The sequence below is a fragment of the Henckelia pumila genome, chromosome 4 (assembly GCF_033568475.1).
Source record: "Henckelia pumila isolate YLH828 chromosome 4, ASM3356847v2, whole genome shotgun sequence".
NCBI lineage: Eukaryota > Viridiplantae > Streptophyta > Magnoliopsida > Lamiales > Gesneriaceae > Henckelia > Henckelia pumila.
In genome coordinates this window covers 68546555-68562366 of record NC_133123.1, presented here as the reverse complement: position 1 = coordinate 68562366, position 15812 = coordinate 68546555, and the positions used below count along the sequence as shown (strand labels likewise).

Below are 15812 nucleotides of genomic sequence, written 5' to 3'. Positions count from 1 at the left end.
GAAGGTCGCTTTGTTTCTTTCTATTTTGGCTCACCACAAGAAAAACCGAGTGGTAGGTCATGACTTTGTGCGTAGTGGACAAACAATTAGCACCCATTTCCATGAAGTGCTCCGATCAATTCTGATGTTGCATCCTATACTACTGGTAAAACCCTCTCCTGTTGACGACACTTGCACTAACGATAGTTGGAAGTGGTTCAAGGTAACTTGAACTAATTGTTTAAATTTTAATACAAAATAGACATTCAGGTTTTAATCGAGTGGGATATTGCGATTGTACAGGGATGCCTTGGAGCATTGGACGGAACATATATCAGTGTTAATGTACCAAACATTGACAAGGCACGATATAGAACCAGAAAAGGTACAATTTCAGTGAACGTGCTTGGGATTTGCGACCGTGACATGAAGTTCATATATGCACTCACGGGGTGGGAGGGATCTGCAGCAGATGCTAGAGTTCTTCGTGATGCTTTGACCGGTGACGATACATTTAAAGTTCCTAGAGGTAAGCATAATCTGACATTATTTTCAAAAAAATTAAGATTGTACACTTTTTGAATTAATACATTTTTGCTTTCATTATAGGATGTTATTATCTATGTGACAATGGATACGCCAACATCGAGGGATTTTTGACTCCTTATAGACGAGTACGTTACCATAGGGATGATCGGGGAAACTGTGCAATTGGTCCACAAAATTATAAGGAGTTATTCAATTGGAGACACTCTCAAGCTCGAAACGTGATTGAAAGAACCTTTGGTTTGCTGAAAAAACGTTGGGCCATACTTCGAAGTCCTTCATTCTATCCATTGAAAACACAAAACAGAATCATATTGGCTTGTATGTTATTGCATAACTTCATTAGGACTGAGATGCCTGAGGATCCCCTTGACGAAGCGCCCGACAAGGCTGTGACTCCAACACATGAGATACAAGATGAATTCATAGACAATTTTGAATCATCAGATGTGTGGGATATATGGAGGGAGAACCTTGCTATTTCGATGTGGAACAATTACGCTTAAATTTAATTTTCTGGTGTTCTTATGTTTTCGTATTTATGTAGGTGTGAATGTATTGACTGGAATTCATCCTTTTTATCAATTAAATTTTATGGTTGTAAATTCGTAGGGTTTATTTGTAATGTGATTTATTAATCAAGGGCTGTTCAAGTGTTAGTTCATTTGTTAATTTTTAATGTGATTTGGAACACAACACTTTGAACATTATATTGACCTTTGGAGTGTATTTTATGCAGTCATCATGCAAAGTGGAGCCACTGCTGGGAGCTTTGTTGGCAAGGGAAGAAAAACTGATAAGACTAGACGTACTTGGAGTGAACGTGAAGAAGAGATTCTTGTTCAAGCACTGAAAGATGCTACAACGGAAGGTTGGAAGAGCGGCAACGGATTTCGGCCAGGGTACTTGGGTTTCCTTGAAAGTCGTATGAAAACAGCATTCCCCGATGCCAATCTGCGTGGCAATCCACATATTCACTCCAAGGTTCACGTGTGGAAGAAACTGTATGGTTCTTTGGTGGCAATTTTAAATAAGAGTGGAGTGGGATGGAATGAGACCGAGAAGACGATTGAAGCTACAAATGAAATATGGGAAGCACTGATTAAGGTAGTCTTTGGCACTCTCACATTTCTTATTACTGTGCATTGCTTTATGTTGATTTTGAGGGTTTCTATGAAACTGTATTAGGTGGATAACAATGTACGCACCCTTAGACACAAGAGGTGGATCTACTACCACGACTGGGCAGAAATATTTGGAAATGATCGGGCAAACGGTGTTACCCGTGAGCACTTTGTGAGTTCAGTGCAAGAAGTATTTGCAATGACACCTGACATACCAAGCAATACATGGATGAGCCTTGAGGATCTGTTTTCTGTTGACGAGGGGGCAGCGGAGTCAATGTCTGTATCTGTGATGGCCTCGGCCATGCCGTCTTCTGTTAAATCGAAAGGCAAGAAACGTAAGCAAGTGGATGATGATGATGATGCGATCGTTGAAGCCATAAATAATTTCGCTTCTATTACGAAAGATACTATCACAGACATCGTCAAACAATTGGCTGCTAAGAAACAAGCAGACGATGAGAAAATGTCTGTAGCCCAAGACAATGTCCTAAAGGTGATCGAATCAATTCCCGAACTTACTGAAGACGAGAAGGTAACTGTAACCGATATTTTGGTGGACAACCATGCCAAATTATCACTGTTCTTACGTTATGATCACCCTGGAAGATTGCGATTAGCAAGACTTCTTCTAAGAGGAGGACCATTTTATGGTTGATGATGTAGTTCTATTTTGTCTGGATAAAAAGAAAGCTACTTATTTTGTGATATTTTGAAGATACCATACATGTGATGAACACCATGTATTTGGGGAAATTTGTCTTTTTATCCTAGATTGTATTTTGGTCATTGAAACTAAATTATGTATATTTAACTGTTGTGCATGTAAGGCAATGGATTTCTAGTTTTTGTATAGTTTGAACCATGAACTTAAGATTGTTAGATTGTGTTACAAGGGTTGTTGGATCATGTTTATATGAAAAGGTACTGGCTTGTTATGATTAGATGTATTTGTGATTCCTAATTTGCTGTTTGTATCTTCTAACTTAGTGAATTTTGAAGTAGCGTTTCCTCATCGTCAACATGTTGTTAGTGATTCAATATGAAATTATCATAGCAATTGTGTTGCCTTGGCCACCATGTATTTAACCTGCCTGGTCTATTAATGCACAATTACGTTTCCTTGACCACCATGTATTTGGTTTCACTGAGTGGTGATCTGGAATTTGAAGAACTAATGCACAATGTAAATTTCACATATACATACTTAAACTGTTGTGATATTAATAATGAAACTGAACTGAAATAGGAAGTGTGGCTGGATGGATAGAAGAAATAATGAAGATAGAATGGATTTGAGATATAGAGTGTACTGTGCAGCTGCATCATAACTGGGAGAAAGTGCTTGTATAAATACTATTCGTTTATGCACTAAGGTTGAAGTGTTGGTTAATGAGAAATACAGATACACTTCCCATATGGTTACAAATGACAATTTTAGCGTGCAAATTCAACTTACTCAGTAAGCTTGTTTAATAAATAAATTGGAAGAGGGGCAGCTTGGCTACAAACTAATTTATACCAACTCGAATTTTAAGATGTGTGTGGAGTGAAGACACTAATAACAAATAAGCATGTTAAATATACAACGATAACAAACATAAGGTCCATTAACATACATCTGGTACGATTTCATATTCGAAAAAGATACAATTTTCACCAACTTAAACTACCAACATCATGCTACGTCTTTGGCCTCTCCAATAATAAGACCCTTGCTTGGGCATATGCCGCGTGCTCCACTGATTGCGACACATATTAGGTCTTAAAAAACCTATTTTGAAAATGGTTAGCAAAAAAGGAGGGTCTAGTAGCTCCAACAATATTAACATATACATACAAATCTAGCTTCGTCCTTTTATATTTCAGAAAAGTGATGCCGATGAGTCCGAGCTTTCTGGAACATATGATTCAGAACTGCTATCTTCAATTACCACAAGAGAAGTATCAATGGAACTAGCATTGTGTTGAGTGTCTTCAGAGTTCGCACCATCCCCTGCATTGTCGACTTCAAAAAAATCTGGTTCAGAAGTAGTTTCGGTGGTGTCATGTGTTGACTCACTGTCGGTTTTGTTATCAATCATAGGATCATCTTCATCGTCCGAAGACAGCAGCATTACTTTGGCTTCCTCACCAACAGCAAAATCTGGATCATCATCGAAGTCTTCTCCATCTGATGAATCACTTGACAATATGATAATTTCGGTTGGCACAAATTTTTTCATGTCTTTGGGTGGAACAGAGTTAGAGGACATGTCTTTGGGTGGAACAGAGTTAGAGGATGAGGAGCTTATTCCACCAGACATTCTGGAATAAATTTCTTTGGCCGGAAATTGGAAAATTAAGTGCTGGTGGAGGGGATTTGGCACAGCACATGTACATGGTCATTACAAAATATATATGTATATATAGGTGGCAATACAAAGAATTTCATAATGGCCTCCCAACCACCTAAATTAATGTATGTACATGCATTCATACCGATGAGCCGTGCATAGAGCTTGTGAAGTAATGAAATTTGGTGGTTGTGCATCTCATCAACATCAATTTCATTCTCTGCAACTTCTCGAACCATCAAATCTTAGCACAATAAATAGTTGCATTGCATGTCTGTAAGTACAGGAAAAAAATCTTGTAAGATTGTGTTATCTGTCCCTGTACAATAAATAGTTGCAAGAAATAAATCTAAGTAGAGGAAAAAATATTGTGGGATTGTGTTATCTGTCCCTATACGTGCTTGGTCTGATTGGTGATGCTTTTCATAAAGTTGTGACAGTAATCTATATTTTCAACCAACCACACATGTGCAAGTATCATAGCAGTGTCATTTGCAACTCTTAATGCAGTAATAGATAATAAGCTTGATCAGACCAATTCAAACCTTGAAAATGTATTGATCAAATCCGCAAAAGTTCAACACCAAATACATGTCTTAACACACACAAATAAAAGCAAGAGTTTACACAATACATATTAACCAGTTCCATACATTTCTCTCACTAAGCATCATTAAACTAGAAATTCGATTTTCTACTTCGCATTGTGACTCAACCGAATCGACCCTAGTTTTTTCTCAATTTCCTCGTAAATCTCTGCAACCCTTAACGAATGTTGGCGTTTCTCATGTGCTAATTGTATCTGAGCATCGATGATTTCATCCAAAGTAGAAGATTCATTGTGTTCAGTACGTGTTGAAGCAGTCGTTGAACTTGAACCCTCAGATCTCATTGAATGGCTAGTGAATGTAGATTGTCTTTTCTCCATGTACTTGGTGAAGGCTGTCAATGCTTGTTCTCGTGTAGGATAAGACCTGTGAACTGCGTTATTAAATCCGAGAACTTCATCTTGCCCTTCCTCCCAAGTTTCATAAAGTCCAAGGTTACGTCCTTTGAAAACAACGTATGTTTTCACCTAAAACATGAAATCAAGTTTAGTAAATTAACCAATTATATGTAAGTTTAAAATCTGTTAAGAAAGCCTAAGACATCACCATTATATTCGATGTAATCAGCTTACAAACTTCAAGTACCGATGAGCTATTCAAATGGGATCTGTTTGAATGAGTGTTCTTGTTTAAACTGCAACCCAAAAAGTAAATGAGCATCATTTGTATAGGTGTTATTGTATGAGCTTCTTTGAATCATTATTCTGAAAATAATTATTATAAAGCTTGCAACATATCCGAGGAACACAAATAACAATACTAATTATGTTTTAACATAAATTGAGTAGAAGATCACGGTATCAAACTTGAATAACTAAATTACGCTATATTTTGCCACATTCTCTCATTATTGTAAAAACGGAAGCTTCACAATTAGTGTGTTCACTTCTAAATCAATTCTAGTTATTTCACAAAAATATTGTGGTTTTATAAATTTCAAACTCGGCCATATATTATTTAATTGCAAGGACATTAAGCTAAACCCGTTTGAGAACCACAGAAGATATATCATTCCTGGACATTATCGATGAGCGAAGATAATTGATTACGAGTCCATAACATCTAAATTCAATTATAAGGGCTAAGAACCATAAACATGTAATAACTCTGCAAAATTTAATTTACAGCTATATGAACAAAAATTCGTTCGATCACCCTTAATACGATGCATTTCGTTCGCATTTCACAGGATCTGAGTTACCTGGTCTTACCTTCGCGACAGTGCACAAAGTGATTAAGGCTTCATGTCGAAGAAACGAGAGGAATGGTAGATCTAAGACACCCTTTACAAGTGCTCCAATAATGGCTGGAGAATTATTGGAATTCCACCGACAAGTGCTCCGATAATGTATCTCTTCCAAATGAGATACAAATAGTTATTTGACTTTATTTTAAAGAAAAGGTGTAAAAGGGCATTTTGGGCATTCAAATATATTATACACCTATCCCTTCAAATTACCATATCAACCAAATAACATACACACTAACATATGTTAATAATCATTCCAACCAAACACATAACTATTAAAATATTATTTAAATAATCCATTCCATATCAACCAAATTATCAATCCATCGATTATCCCATCATTCCAACCACACGCACCCTAAATATAAAAGAATCGTGATTATAAGAGGGGTAAAAATGGAAAAAAAAAAATGGTGTCCTCACATGGTGGTTTCTATAGGTTGCTCATGTTTTATAAAATAGTAGAGAAGTAGAGATTCAAAAGTTTTTTTTTACTAATTTTTTAGACTTTTGTCAATGATAAAAAAATGAGTTAAAATAAAATTTTAAAAATAAAAGTAAAGTTTTAATTTTATAGGAAATACCAACCGTTAACGTCAATAGATGAAAATAAAAAAAAATCAATTTAATAAAGGCTTAATATATAGACATTAAAATTTGTTGAACCATTGAAATCGACCCAATTAAAAAATATTGAAGATGTCAATGAATCCATGAGTATACGACAAATAAATTAATAAAAATGTATAAGATCGAGCAAATTAGCCTAAGACAAATAAAAAAAATGTATAAAAGAAAATTAAAGTTTGAGCAGCAAGATTCGAACCGTGTTCTCCTATATGGAGCCGAAGAAATGCACCATCTAGGCTAAAGCCTAGCAACTACATTGGGCTAGGGGTGTAATCGAGTCGAGCCGAGTCAAGTAGCACACTACTCGAGCTCGAGCTCGACTCATATTTAAATACTCGAGCTCGAGCTCGAGCTTGAGCTCGATCGAATAGTTAATTTCTTACTCGAGCTCGAGCTCGTCTATATCTCGAGCTAGCTCGAGTTCGAAAATTACATATAATTATATATAAATATATCCAAATAAAAAATTATATGAATAAATAAATAAATAAAATATTATATACATTATATTTATATATATATTTATATTATATTTTATATTTATATGTGTTATCGAGTAGCTCGCGAGCTACTCGAACACATATATTTCAAGCTTGAGCTCGAGCTCGAGCTCGATTGTATGTTCTCGAGCTCGAGCTCGAGTCGAGTTTTGACCGAGCTACTCATGAATAGCTCGGCTCGTTTATATCCCTACATTGGACGGTTGAATAAAATATATATAGATATTTAACAAAAATTGTTATATAATACTAAAGATTTTTAAAATTTTCGGGGGCTGTCATCATGTAGATCCGCCCCTGTTGTGAAGCAAATATTTTCTTCCTCTTATTTCCTTCAAGCTACATGTAATTTTATGTTCCTCTTTGGAGAATTTATTGTTAAATTGAGGTGGTGGGAAGAATTTTAAGATAATAAACAATTCAATTAAAAGTTTTATTTTTAAATATAATATCTCTACTATTTTATAATAGTTGAGGACATTAGAAAAACGGCATGTCACAACAAAAATTCTTTCCCATTTTGCCCTTCTCTTAAGTATTTTTTTAAAAAAGTTTCTTAATTAAATTTATACAAAACTTTTCCACTAAAAAAAACTCAACGACAAAAAAAAATAAAAAAATACATAATTATTGTATAAAATTGGATTTTCGATCCACAAGTTTTACGTATATATATATATATATATATATATATATATATATATATTATGTTACACACGCAACGCGTGTGATGCTTTGACTAGTATTACAAAACGCAGATATATGCTCAAGGAATTTATTTTTTTAATTTATGAATATAATATTTTATTTCGGTCAATAGTGTTTTTACGTAAGCATGAATCTGTGTCCGTCTGTCGGACTTTTGAGGCACATTTTCAGAATAAAAAGTCATAGAAAATGCTTACGTTGTTGATAAGGTTCATCAAGAACATATATAAAAAAAAAAAAAAATCACTCGGAAAAAAAGGGAAAAAAACGGAAGATCTAAATAGATGTCCCGATGGAATCGTCAAACAGAAACAAAACCAAAAAAAAAAGGAGAACCAAAGAGGCCATCTTCAAGATCCTGGTTCGTATTACAAACAAAACATTCATATATATATTAGCAGCAAACGTTTCCTCAAGTACTCTACTGTTTTTAATTACTATGTACTGTGTCCGGATTTTGAGGTATAGAATACCAAGGTTGTTTGTCATGAACATAAAAACAATTCAATCGAAAACAAGATCTAAATAGAAGTCTTCTATGGAATCATCAAACACAAACAAAATCAAAACAAAATCACAATTCACAACCAAACAGACCATGTATGCATCTTCCTAAATCTCATATCAGCCGGTCACTTGCAATTACATGATTCAAACTAATCAAACTCTCCTCGTACAAAATCGCGCTCATGGAACGATGATCTCCGAAGAACTGAAGCCCCTTGAACTGGTTTTCTTCATGGACCGGACAAGCTGCCAACTGGCCATCCTCAGATTCAACCATCAACAACTCATTCTTCAAAAACAAAAAAGAGCATATATTACAATCACACCGAGCCACAACAAACTGTTTCGTCCACGATTCCTTCACCCCGTATTGCTTCATCACCCAAATCTCAGTCTTGATTGGTTCCCTCGTGGGGTACCCATACCGAACCACGGCGAGGCTTCCGTTTAACTCCATCAAACTCAGATCCCCTTTAGATGGATAGAAATTGTCATGGAAGTTTATCTGTCGAAAAGTCTCCCTGTTCACGTCGAAAACAATCATGGACGGAGAACTATAATAGGGACGGTAGATTGCGATCCAGTGAATCGCGCCATTATACAAGAGTTCATAACCAGGAAACCAACTTGTAGCAGGCGATTTAGCATCGAGTTGTTTCCAGGAATTGGAGGCTGAGTTGTACAAGTCAAACCTGATCTTACTCCCCGGCGAAACCGCGAAAAAACTAGGTAAACAGCTTGTACTCGTTATCTGGATAACCTTGTAATCACCAGTAACAGGGTCGAACCCAAATCCATGTTGTAAAGGAATAGCAATAACTTCCAGTGGAAATTGCAGAGGAGGAAGCAGCTTGAATTCTCGCAATGCCGGATTGTACAACACAACAGTTTTCTCTACAACAATGCAAACAAGGCCATTGCAGGGGCCGTGAATCGGGATGTTTGACATCAGGTTACAAGGGTTGCTCAAATAATTCAGAAGCGGAATCGACATGTGGGGTGAGGCCAATAATTTGTTGAAGTAATGTTCCCTCTCGTGGAAACATTCTGGATTTTGTGGTGACAAACTGTGACTCACGATTTGCAAATGACCGTAGGAATGGATTTCCAATTGATTCCAGTTTGGATCGTATAGGTGTGAAAGGCAGAGTGAGCTATAATTAGCTACATTTTCTGGTGGAAAAAATTGTTTCACAAGCAGTATCCTCTGTTTTATTGCGCGGTTATGGTGTCTGTGGATGAATATAGGACTCCCGATCAAATCACGCCATGTTTTGGAAACGCACCTGAATTTTAATATAGATTTCACCGGAAGGAGTATCAACACTTTGATCAGAACATCCGTCGGTAGCCGTTGATCTGTCATTGTTAAGTGTTTTTCTTCTATCAATACTAGTGCTAGCTGTGCATGGAGTTGTAAACTCATGGAATTCATGTGCATGCATGAGTCTTATAAGAAGACTTCTCTGAATTTTGAACTTATCGTTTGTAGATAGAGATAATTATGAATCATGAGTTTTAAATTTGTGTAATGCTGCTACATGTACACCGGAGTCTTATACGTTGGATTACATGTGACATTTACTTAAAATTACATGATTAGTCTACATGTATTTTAAGGTAATGAAATTAAATCTTTAAATATAATATATATTTTTCCATAGATTTGTATTACATAACGTAGATCTATGCTCAAGGAATTTATTTTAATTTTTTAATATAATATTTTATTTGGTCAATTGTTAAATAACATCAACTAAAAAGAAGATCTAACCCCATATTTAAAGTAGGAGAATGAACTATTTTAAAGTGTCTCATGCAGTTTAAAAGTTAAAAGATATTTAATTTAGATTTTTATAAACACAGTAGAAATCTAGTGGTATCCAAACTCAAGATGAAACAATGTATTGGGTCCTGACTCCTGACTATAACAGCTGGTGGCTCAAAAAATATATATATATTTTTTAAAATCATGTATTAGTTTTGGGCTAATTTGCCTGGTATAAAAATTAAACAATCCATTGCAAAGTTTTGAAAAAAAAAAATAAACAACCAACTCAATTCGTGCAGGAAATGGATCCATCGCTCATGCATATTGTGGGACGCTTTTGTGGTACCTACATTAAAAAAGATACATATTATAATAAAACTTTTCACTTTATATGGATGATTAAGTTTTTTACGCATCAAAATTTTAATATAAGATGAATGTTAAAACATATGGAATTAAGTAGGGAAAAAAACCTTTTGAAATTTGATATATATAAAAAAACCGTAACTTCTGTTAATTTATCTTTGCAAAATTAATAAAACGAAAAAGAAACCCTTTTTCACTGTTTTATTTATTTTATTATTCAAATTTATATAATAATTTATGTATTGGTGCCAATTAAAGTTAGATAGAACTCTAAATACTGAGTGGTTAATTTAAATTGGTTTCATTTATAACCTGAATTCAAGCTAAACAAAGTTGTAAGATAGGGTCAGCTGTATCCTTACTCGGGTGAGTTCGGCTAGGATTAATGTAAAAAATAACACAACCAACCCAACACAACACGACTTGACAGCTGGAATTTTTGGATTTGGGTCGAATCCAGTTGGATATGAAAGCTGGATACGAAAGCTAATTCAAAAATATCAATCGCGTTCGGGTAATTCTGGGTTAACACAATATGAATATAAAAAAGACTTTGAAAAAAATAGCTGCAAGTTTTGTACCAGCCGTATCTCTACACCTTAGTGTGCATGGACAACTGACGCCCAACTTGCAGCGATTTATTTTTAAAAAACGCTTTTTTTTAAATAAATCAAGTTGGGTTTCCGTTGAGTTGACGTTCATGTATTCTTTGTAGACTAGTGTGCATGAGATCATTTCTAATATATATCTACTATTTTATAATAGTTGAGAGGGGTATAGAAACTGTTGGTGTGAGGACACCATCTTTTGTTTTCGATTTTACCCCTTTTTTTACCATTATTTTTCAAGTTTCATTCAGTTTTTCTACCCAATACTTTTTACTCACCACTTCTCACTCCACGTCAATGAGAATTCTTCACGTTCTCTCTCAATTTTCACACGGTTAAAAAGACGCTTTCTTCTCCCAATTTACACCATATTTGGATACGAAAACAGGTAACTTTATTCCTCTCAATCTCTATATTTGTTATGGTTTTGATTCATGATTTTCTAATATTTTCCACCTCCTAGAAATATCTCATGGATTTACGAAATTTTGCGGTTTTGTATATATTCCATTTTTATCATTATGAGATTGTGTTTTGAATTTGCGAATTTGTATGTGTACTATTTTTGTCTGACATGATTTGACTCAAAAACTGAAAATTGGGTCTCACTCGGTTAGAAAATATTAATCTCATTCTCTTTCGTTTTTGATTTTTTTGATTTTCATTTTTTGTGACAAGCTGCCCATGGTTCGGAATAAGTGCCCCGGATCTGTGCTGGGCAATGCAGAAGAACCAAATACTCTCGTAATTGATAAATTTCATTTTTCTCCAATGCATTTTTTTTCTTAACTACTTTCTGGAAAAGGACGCAGATGAACCAAATTATGAAAATTTTCAATTTTAGATATAATAGATTATTTTTAATATCTGGTATCAAGATTTTGTTACAGAGTTCGTAAGCGGCTAACACTTAGATTTGAATTGATTTGTTTTGCTTTTACAGAGCTCGCTAGGTGCAAAATGAAGATTGATTGTTCATCGTTGTTTGGTTCACAGATTTTTGAATATTTGCAATAATCCAACTGTTTTTTTTTATATATATATATATATATAATATATATTCTAATTTTTTTTCATCTCATGTGTGCAATGATCTCATGGTTATTTCATGCATATCTGGCTTATTATGAAAACGATCATAATGATCCGGGATTCTATTGATGAGAATTTTTTATTATCATAGATTGTTCATGAGTCATGACTTCGATCGATGTTCCTTTTTCTTCAATTTGGCTCTATGTAACAGTGAGTTGTTTTAAGATATCCAAGATTTTACTACATTTCGTTGGGTTTGTTTTAGGAAATAATCAATCAATTTGCAAAATATTAAATATTGGAATGCGTTAGAATTCAAGTCAACTGAAATTTTTCTAAATAAGCTTTTGGGCTTCTCTGTGTTTTAAATTTGCTTTTTTAAAAATTTAATTCTTTTTAATATTCATTGTTTTTTTTTAAAAAATACTATATAATGAAAACTATATTTCACATTTCAAACTTGAAATAAATGATTGAGAATCGATAGGAACAAAAATAATCCAATTTTTTTCAATTGGTTTAAATTTTAACTCAGATGTATATTTTCAAATTCTTTTATTTTCGTGAAACGATTTTTGTATGCTCATCTACAGTTCTCATATTTTATCCTCATAAATTAAATTAATCATTCAATTCGTGCTGCCACAAAATTTTTATTCATTCTTAGTCACATAGATATTTTTCTTCAGTGATAATTATTTTTATTTGAAGCATTTTTTAAAAAAATTAGTGTCTAAAATTGATTTTTCAGAATTTTTTTTTAAAAAAATTGTGTTGATTTTCGGCTTCCACTCAATCAATATTTGTGGTTTAAATTTTGAAAATTAAGAGTGAATCTCAAAAAGAGATAGAAAAAAATCTATTCTGATTTTATCTAGCTCAATTTAAATTTTATTTCATATATGCAATCTAAATTTTATTTCGAGATCTTTAAATTTTAATTGCTATCAGTTTATATATTATTCCACCATATAATTTTTTTTTACCAGATCTTTTCCTATCTCTTGCGATTCTCACCCATTAAATTCAAATTTTAAACTTCAAATTCAGTTTTCATTTATTTATTTAACCTTTTAGTACTTATTTATATCTTTTTTAATTTTCATCAATTATTTTGGTATGGTTCTTCCGTTTTTTGTTTTATTGGATCATATTTCAAAACTAAGATTAATCAAACCTCAAGCTACCTACAATTTTTATCCTACAATAAAAATTGGTTAAGAAAATATAAATTCAACAATATATGTATTAATTCTTAATTACACTCTTACATTTAGTTTCAAAAAATAAAAATCAGCGACGTCAAGTTCTTACCAACGCTTTTCTTGAATAAATTTTCATCATTTTACAGTTCTACAAGGTGTCACAAGTAAGAAGAAAAGTTTTGAACAGTTGTTTCAAATAATTATATCTCATATTTATGTTATGAAACATTTAAAGATTAATGTATTTAGTTGTTATAAAATAATTGAAAATTAGGGAATGACGATGCTTTTTTTAATTTTAGTCATTCAATTTTTTTTACAATACGTGTTCAATTTCAATCATTTCTTGATTTACTAAATTTCTATATTGACGTTATATTGATGGAAAAACAACTATTGTTTAAAAAAGCATTGTGTAATAATCGTTATCCATAAATTTAATATGAGTAGATATCATACAAAATATATATTATAGAAAGATCATCGCGTCGTATTAAAGTATATATCAAAATTTATTTATTACACACACGCATCACGTGTGCCTCGGTCGATAATATATATAAATTTTGATCCCCTGCACCCTAGAGTGCAAGAAATCTGTTAGCGATCATTAAAACCCGATAGTAGGTTTTAGTGGTGCAAAAAATTTTTAAAAAAAACCACTAGGGGATCATTTGTGTGTGTGTATATATATATATTTAAATAGACACACACATGCGATAAGGTGTCAAAAATAAACCCAACTAATACGATACGAGTCGACCCAAAAAATATCGAGTTAGAGTTAAGCTTTTTGGTTCCGGTCAAATTAGGTTAGATCCTAAAGCTAATTCGAAAAATTAATTGGATTCGAGTCAACCCAGATTGATTCGATATGACCTGAAACTTATTAATATTATTATTTATATAAATTAAAAAAAAATTGATATATTTTTACATATCGTATGTTCAAAAAAAATTATTGTATGTTAATATAATATAATTTTTATGATTTAGTAAAATTTGATTTTGTACAATAAATTTTTTTTTTTATAATAAATATATTTTAAAATTTCTATCACTAGAATTTAAAAATTAAATTATATTTAAACTTACATTTTCCCTATCAAAAGAAAAAGAGAGACCAAAAACAGACCATCTTCATTCTTCACTATCCTATCTAACGACAAACAAATCAAACTCTCATCGGTCACTTGCAAGTTATAATTTCATTCAAACTAATCAAACTCTCCTCGTAAAAAACCGAGGTCACCGCAAGAACATCTCCGTAAAACTGAAACCCCTTGAACTGGTTTTCATGGAGTGCCGACGGCTGCCCGTCATCAGATTCAACACTCAACAATTCATTCCTCAAAAACAGGATAGGGCAGATATCTCGATGAGGGTCCATAACAAACTGTTTGGTCCAAGATTCTTTCACCCCGTATTGCTTCATCACCCAAATCTCCGTCTTGCACCATGGTTCTATCATCATCTGGTATTGATAGCGAACCACTGCCAGCTTTTCATCCAACTCCATCAACCTCAGGTCCCTTTCAAATGAACAGAAGCTATCAGGGAACTCTAGGCCTCGGAAACTCTCTCTGCTCAAGTCGAAACAAAGAATGCATGGAGAACTACCGGGAGAGATGATTGCCCATTGTATTGCGCCGTTATAGAAGAGTTCATAACCAGGTAAGTAACTAAGATCAGGCATTTTTTCGCCATGAATTTGCTTCCACGAATCGGAGGCTGAATTGTACAGGTCAATCCTTAAGCTATTCTTCTTCGGAGTGTACCAGAATCTTACATCATTCGGCACCTCATGTCTCATATCCGATATCTGGATGATCTTGTAAGCACCAGTGATTGGGTCAAACCCGAATCCATGTTGGAAAGGAAGGGCAATACAGCCCGCAGGAGGGGGAATTCGCCTCAGTTCTCGCAACGCCGGATTGCACAAGAACAGAGTTTTTTCAAAAGCAATGCAAACAAGCCCATTGCAGGGGCCATGGATTGTGATGTTTGAGTCCCGCTGCCATGTGATGTTCAAACCACCCCGAATCGGAATCGACAGATGGGACGAGAGCAACTCGTCGAGGAACTCCTCGTCGTGAGTTGAGAAAGCACTTTCTCCTGATTTTCCACTTGGTGGTGGCAAACGTTGACATATGATATGCAGATGACGATCCACAATTGGAATCGATTGGTCGGAAAAGGACAACACCTCACCGTGTCCGTTTTGTGAAGACGAATAGCGTTTCACAAGCAATGACCTCTGTTTTCCCTTGCGGTTTTGGTGTGCGTTGATGAATACAGGACTCCTGGTCAAATCACGCCATGTTTTGGAAACGCACCTGAATTTTAGTATAGATTTCACCGGCAGACGTATCAACACTTCGATGATCAAATCCGTCGATAGCGGTTGATCTGCCATTGTTATGCCAGTCTAATTTTATCTCGTTAGTGGGGAAGGATGTCTATTTACATGATTCTTAAATAGACCTTTTAAATTTTGAACTTGATATAGAGATAAGAATACGAGTTTCAATATGATTATAATATATATATATTATCTATTATCTATTATTATGATTTATTTATTTATTTTATATAAATATGTACCTTTCAAAAAAGTATTTTTTAAAAAAAATTATTTCC

The 15812-nt window shown here is 33.9% G+C and overlaps 2 protein-coding genes across 2 annotated transcripts; both read right to left on the bottom strand.

Annotated features, from left to right (window-relative positions):
- Positions 1 to 8299: 8299 nt before the first annotated feature.
- On the bottom strand, positions 8300 to 9553 carry LOC140861153 (F-box/kelch-repeat protein At3g06240-like). The gene has a single exon (XM_073264164.1). The coding sequence runs from the start codon at positions 9551 to 9553 to the stop codon at positions 8300 to 8302; it is 1254 nt and encodes a 417-aa protein (XP_073120265.1).
- A 4808-nt stretch (positions 9554 to 14361) lies between these two features.
- On the bottom strand, positions 14362 to 15588 carry LOC140861152 (F-box/kelch-repeat protein At3g06240-like). The gene has a single exon (XM_073264163.1). It carries the CDS (start codon positions 15586 to 15588, stop codon positions 14362 to 14364), a length of 1227 nt encoding a protein of 408 aa, XP_073120264.1.
- Between the last annotated feature and the right edge of the window lie 224 nt (positions 15589 to 15812).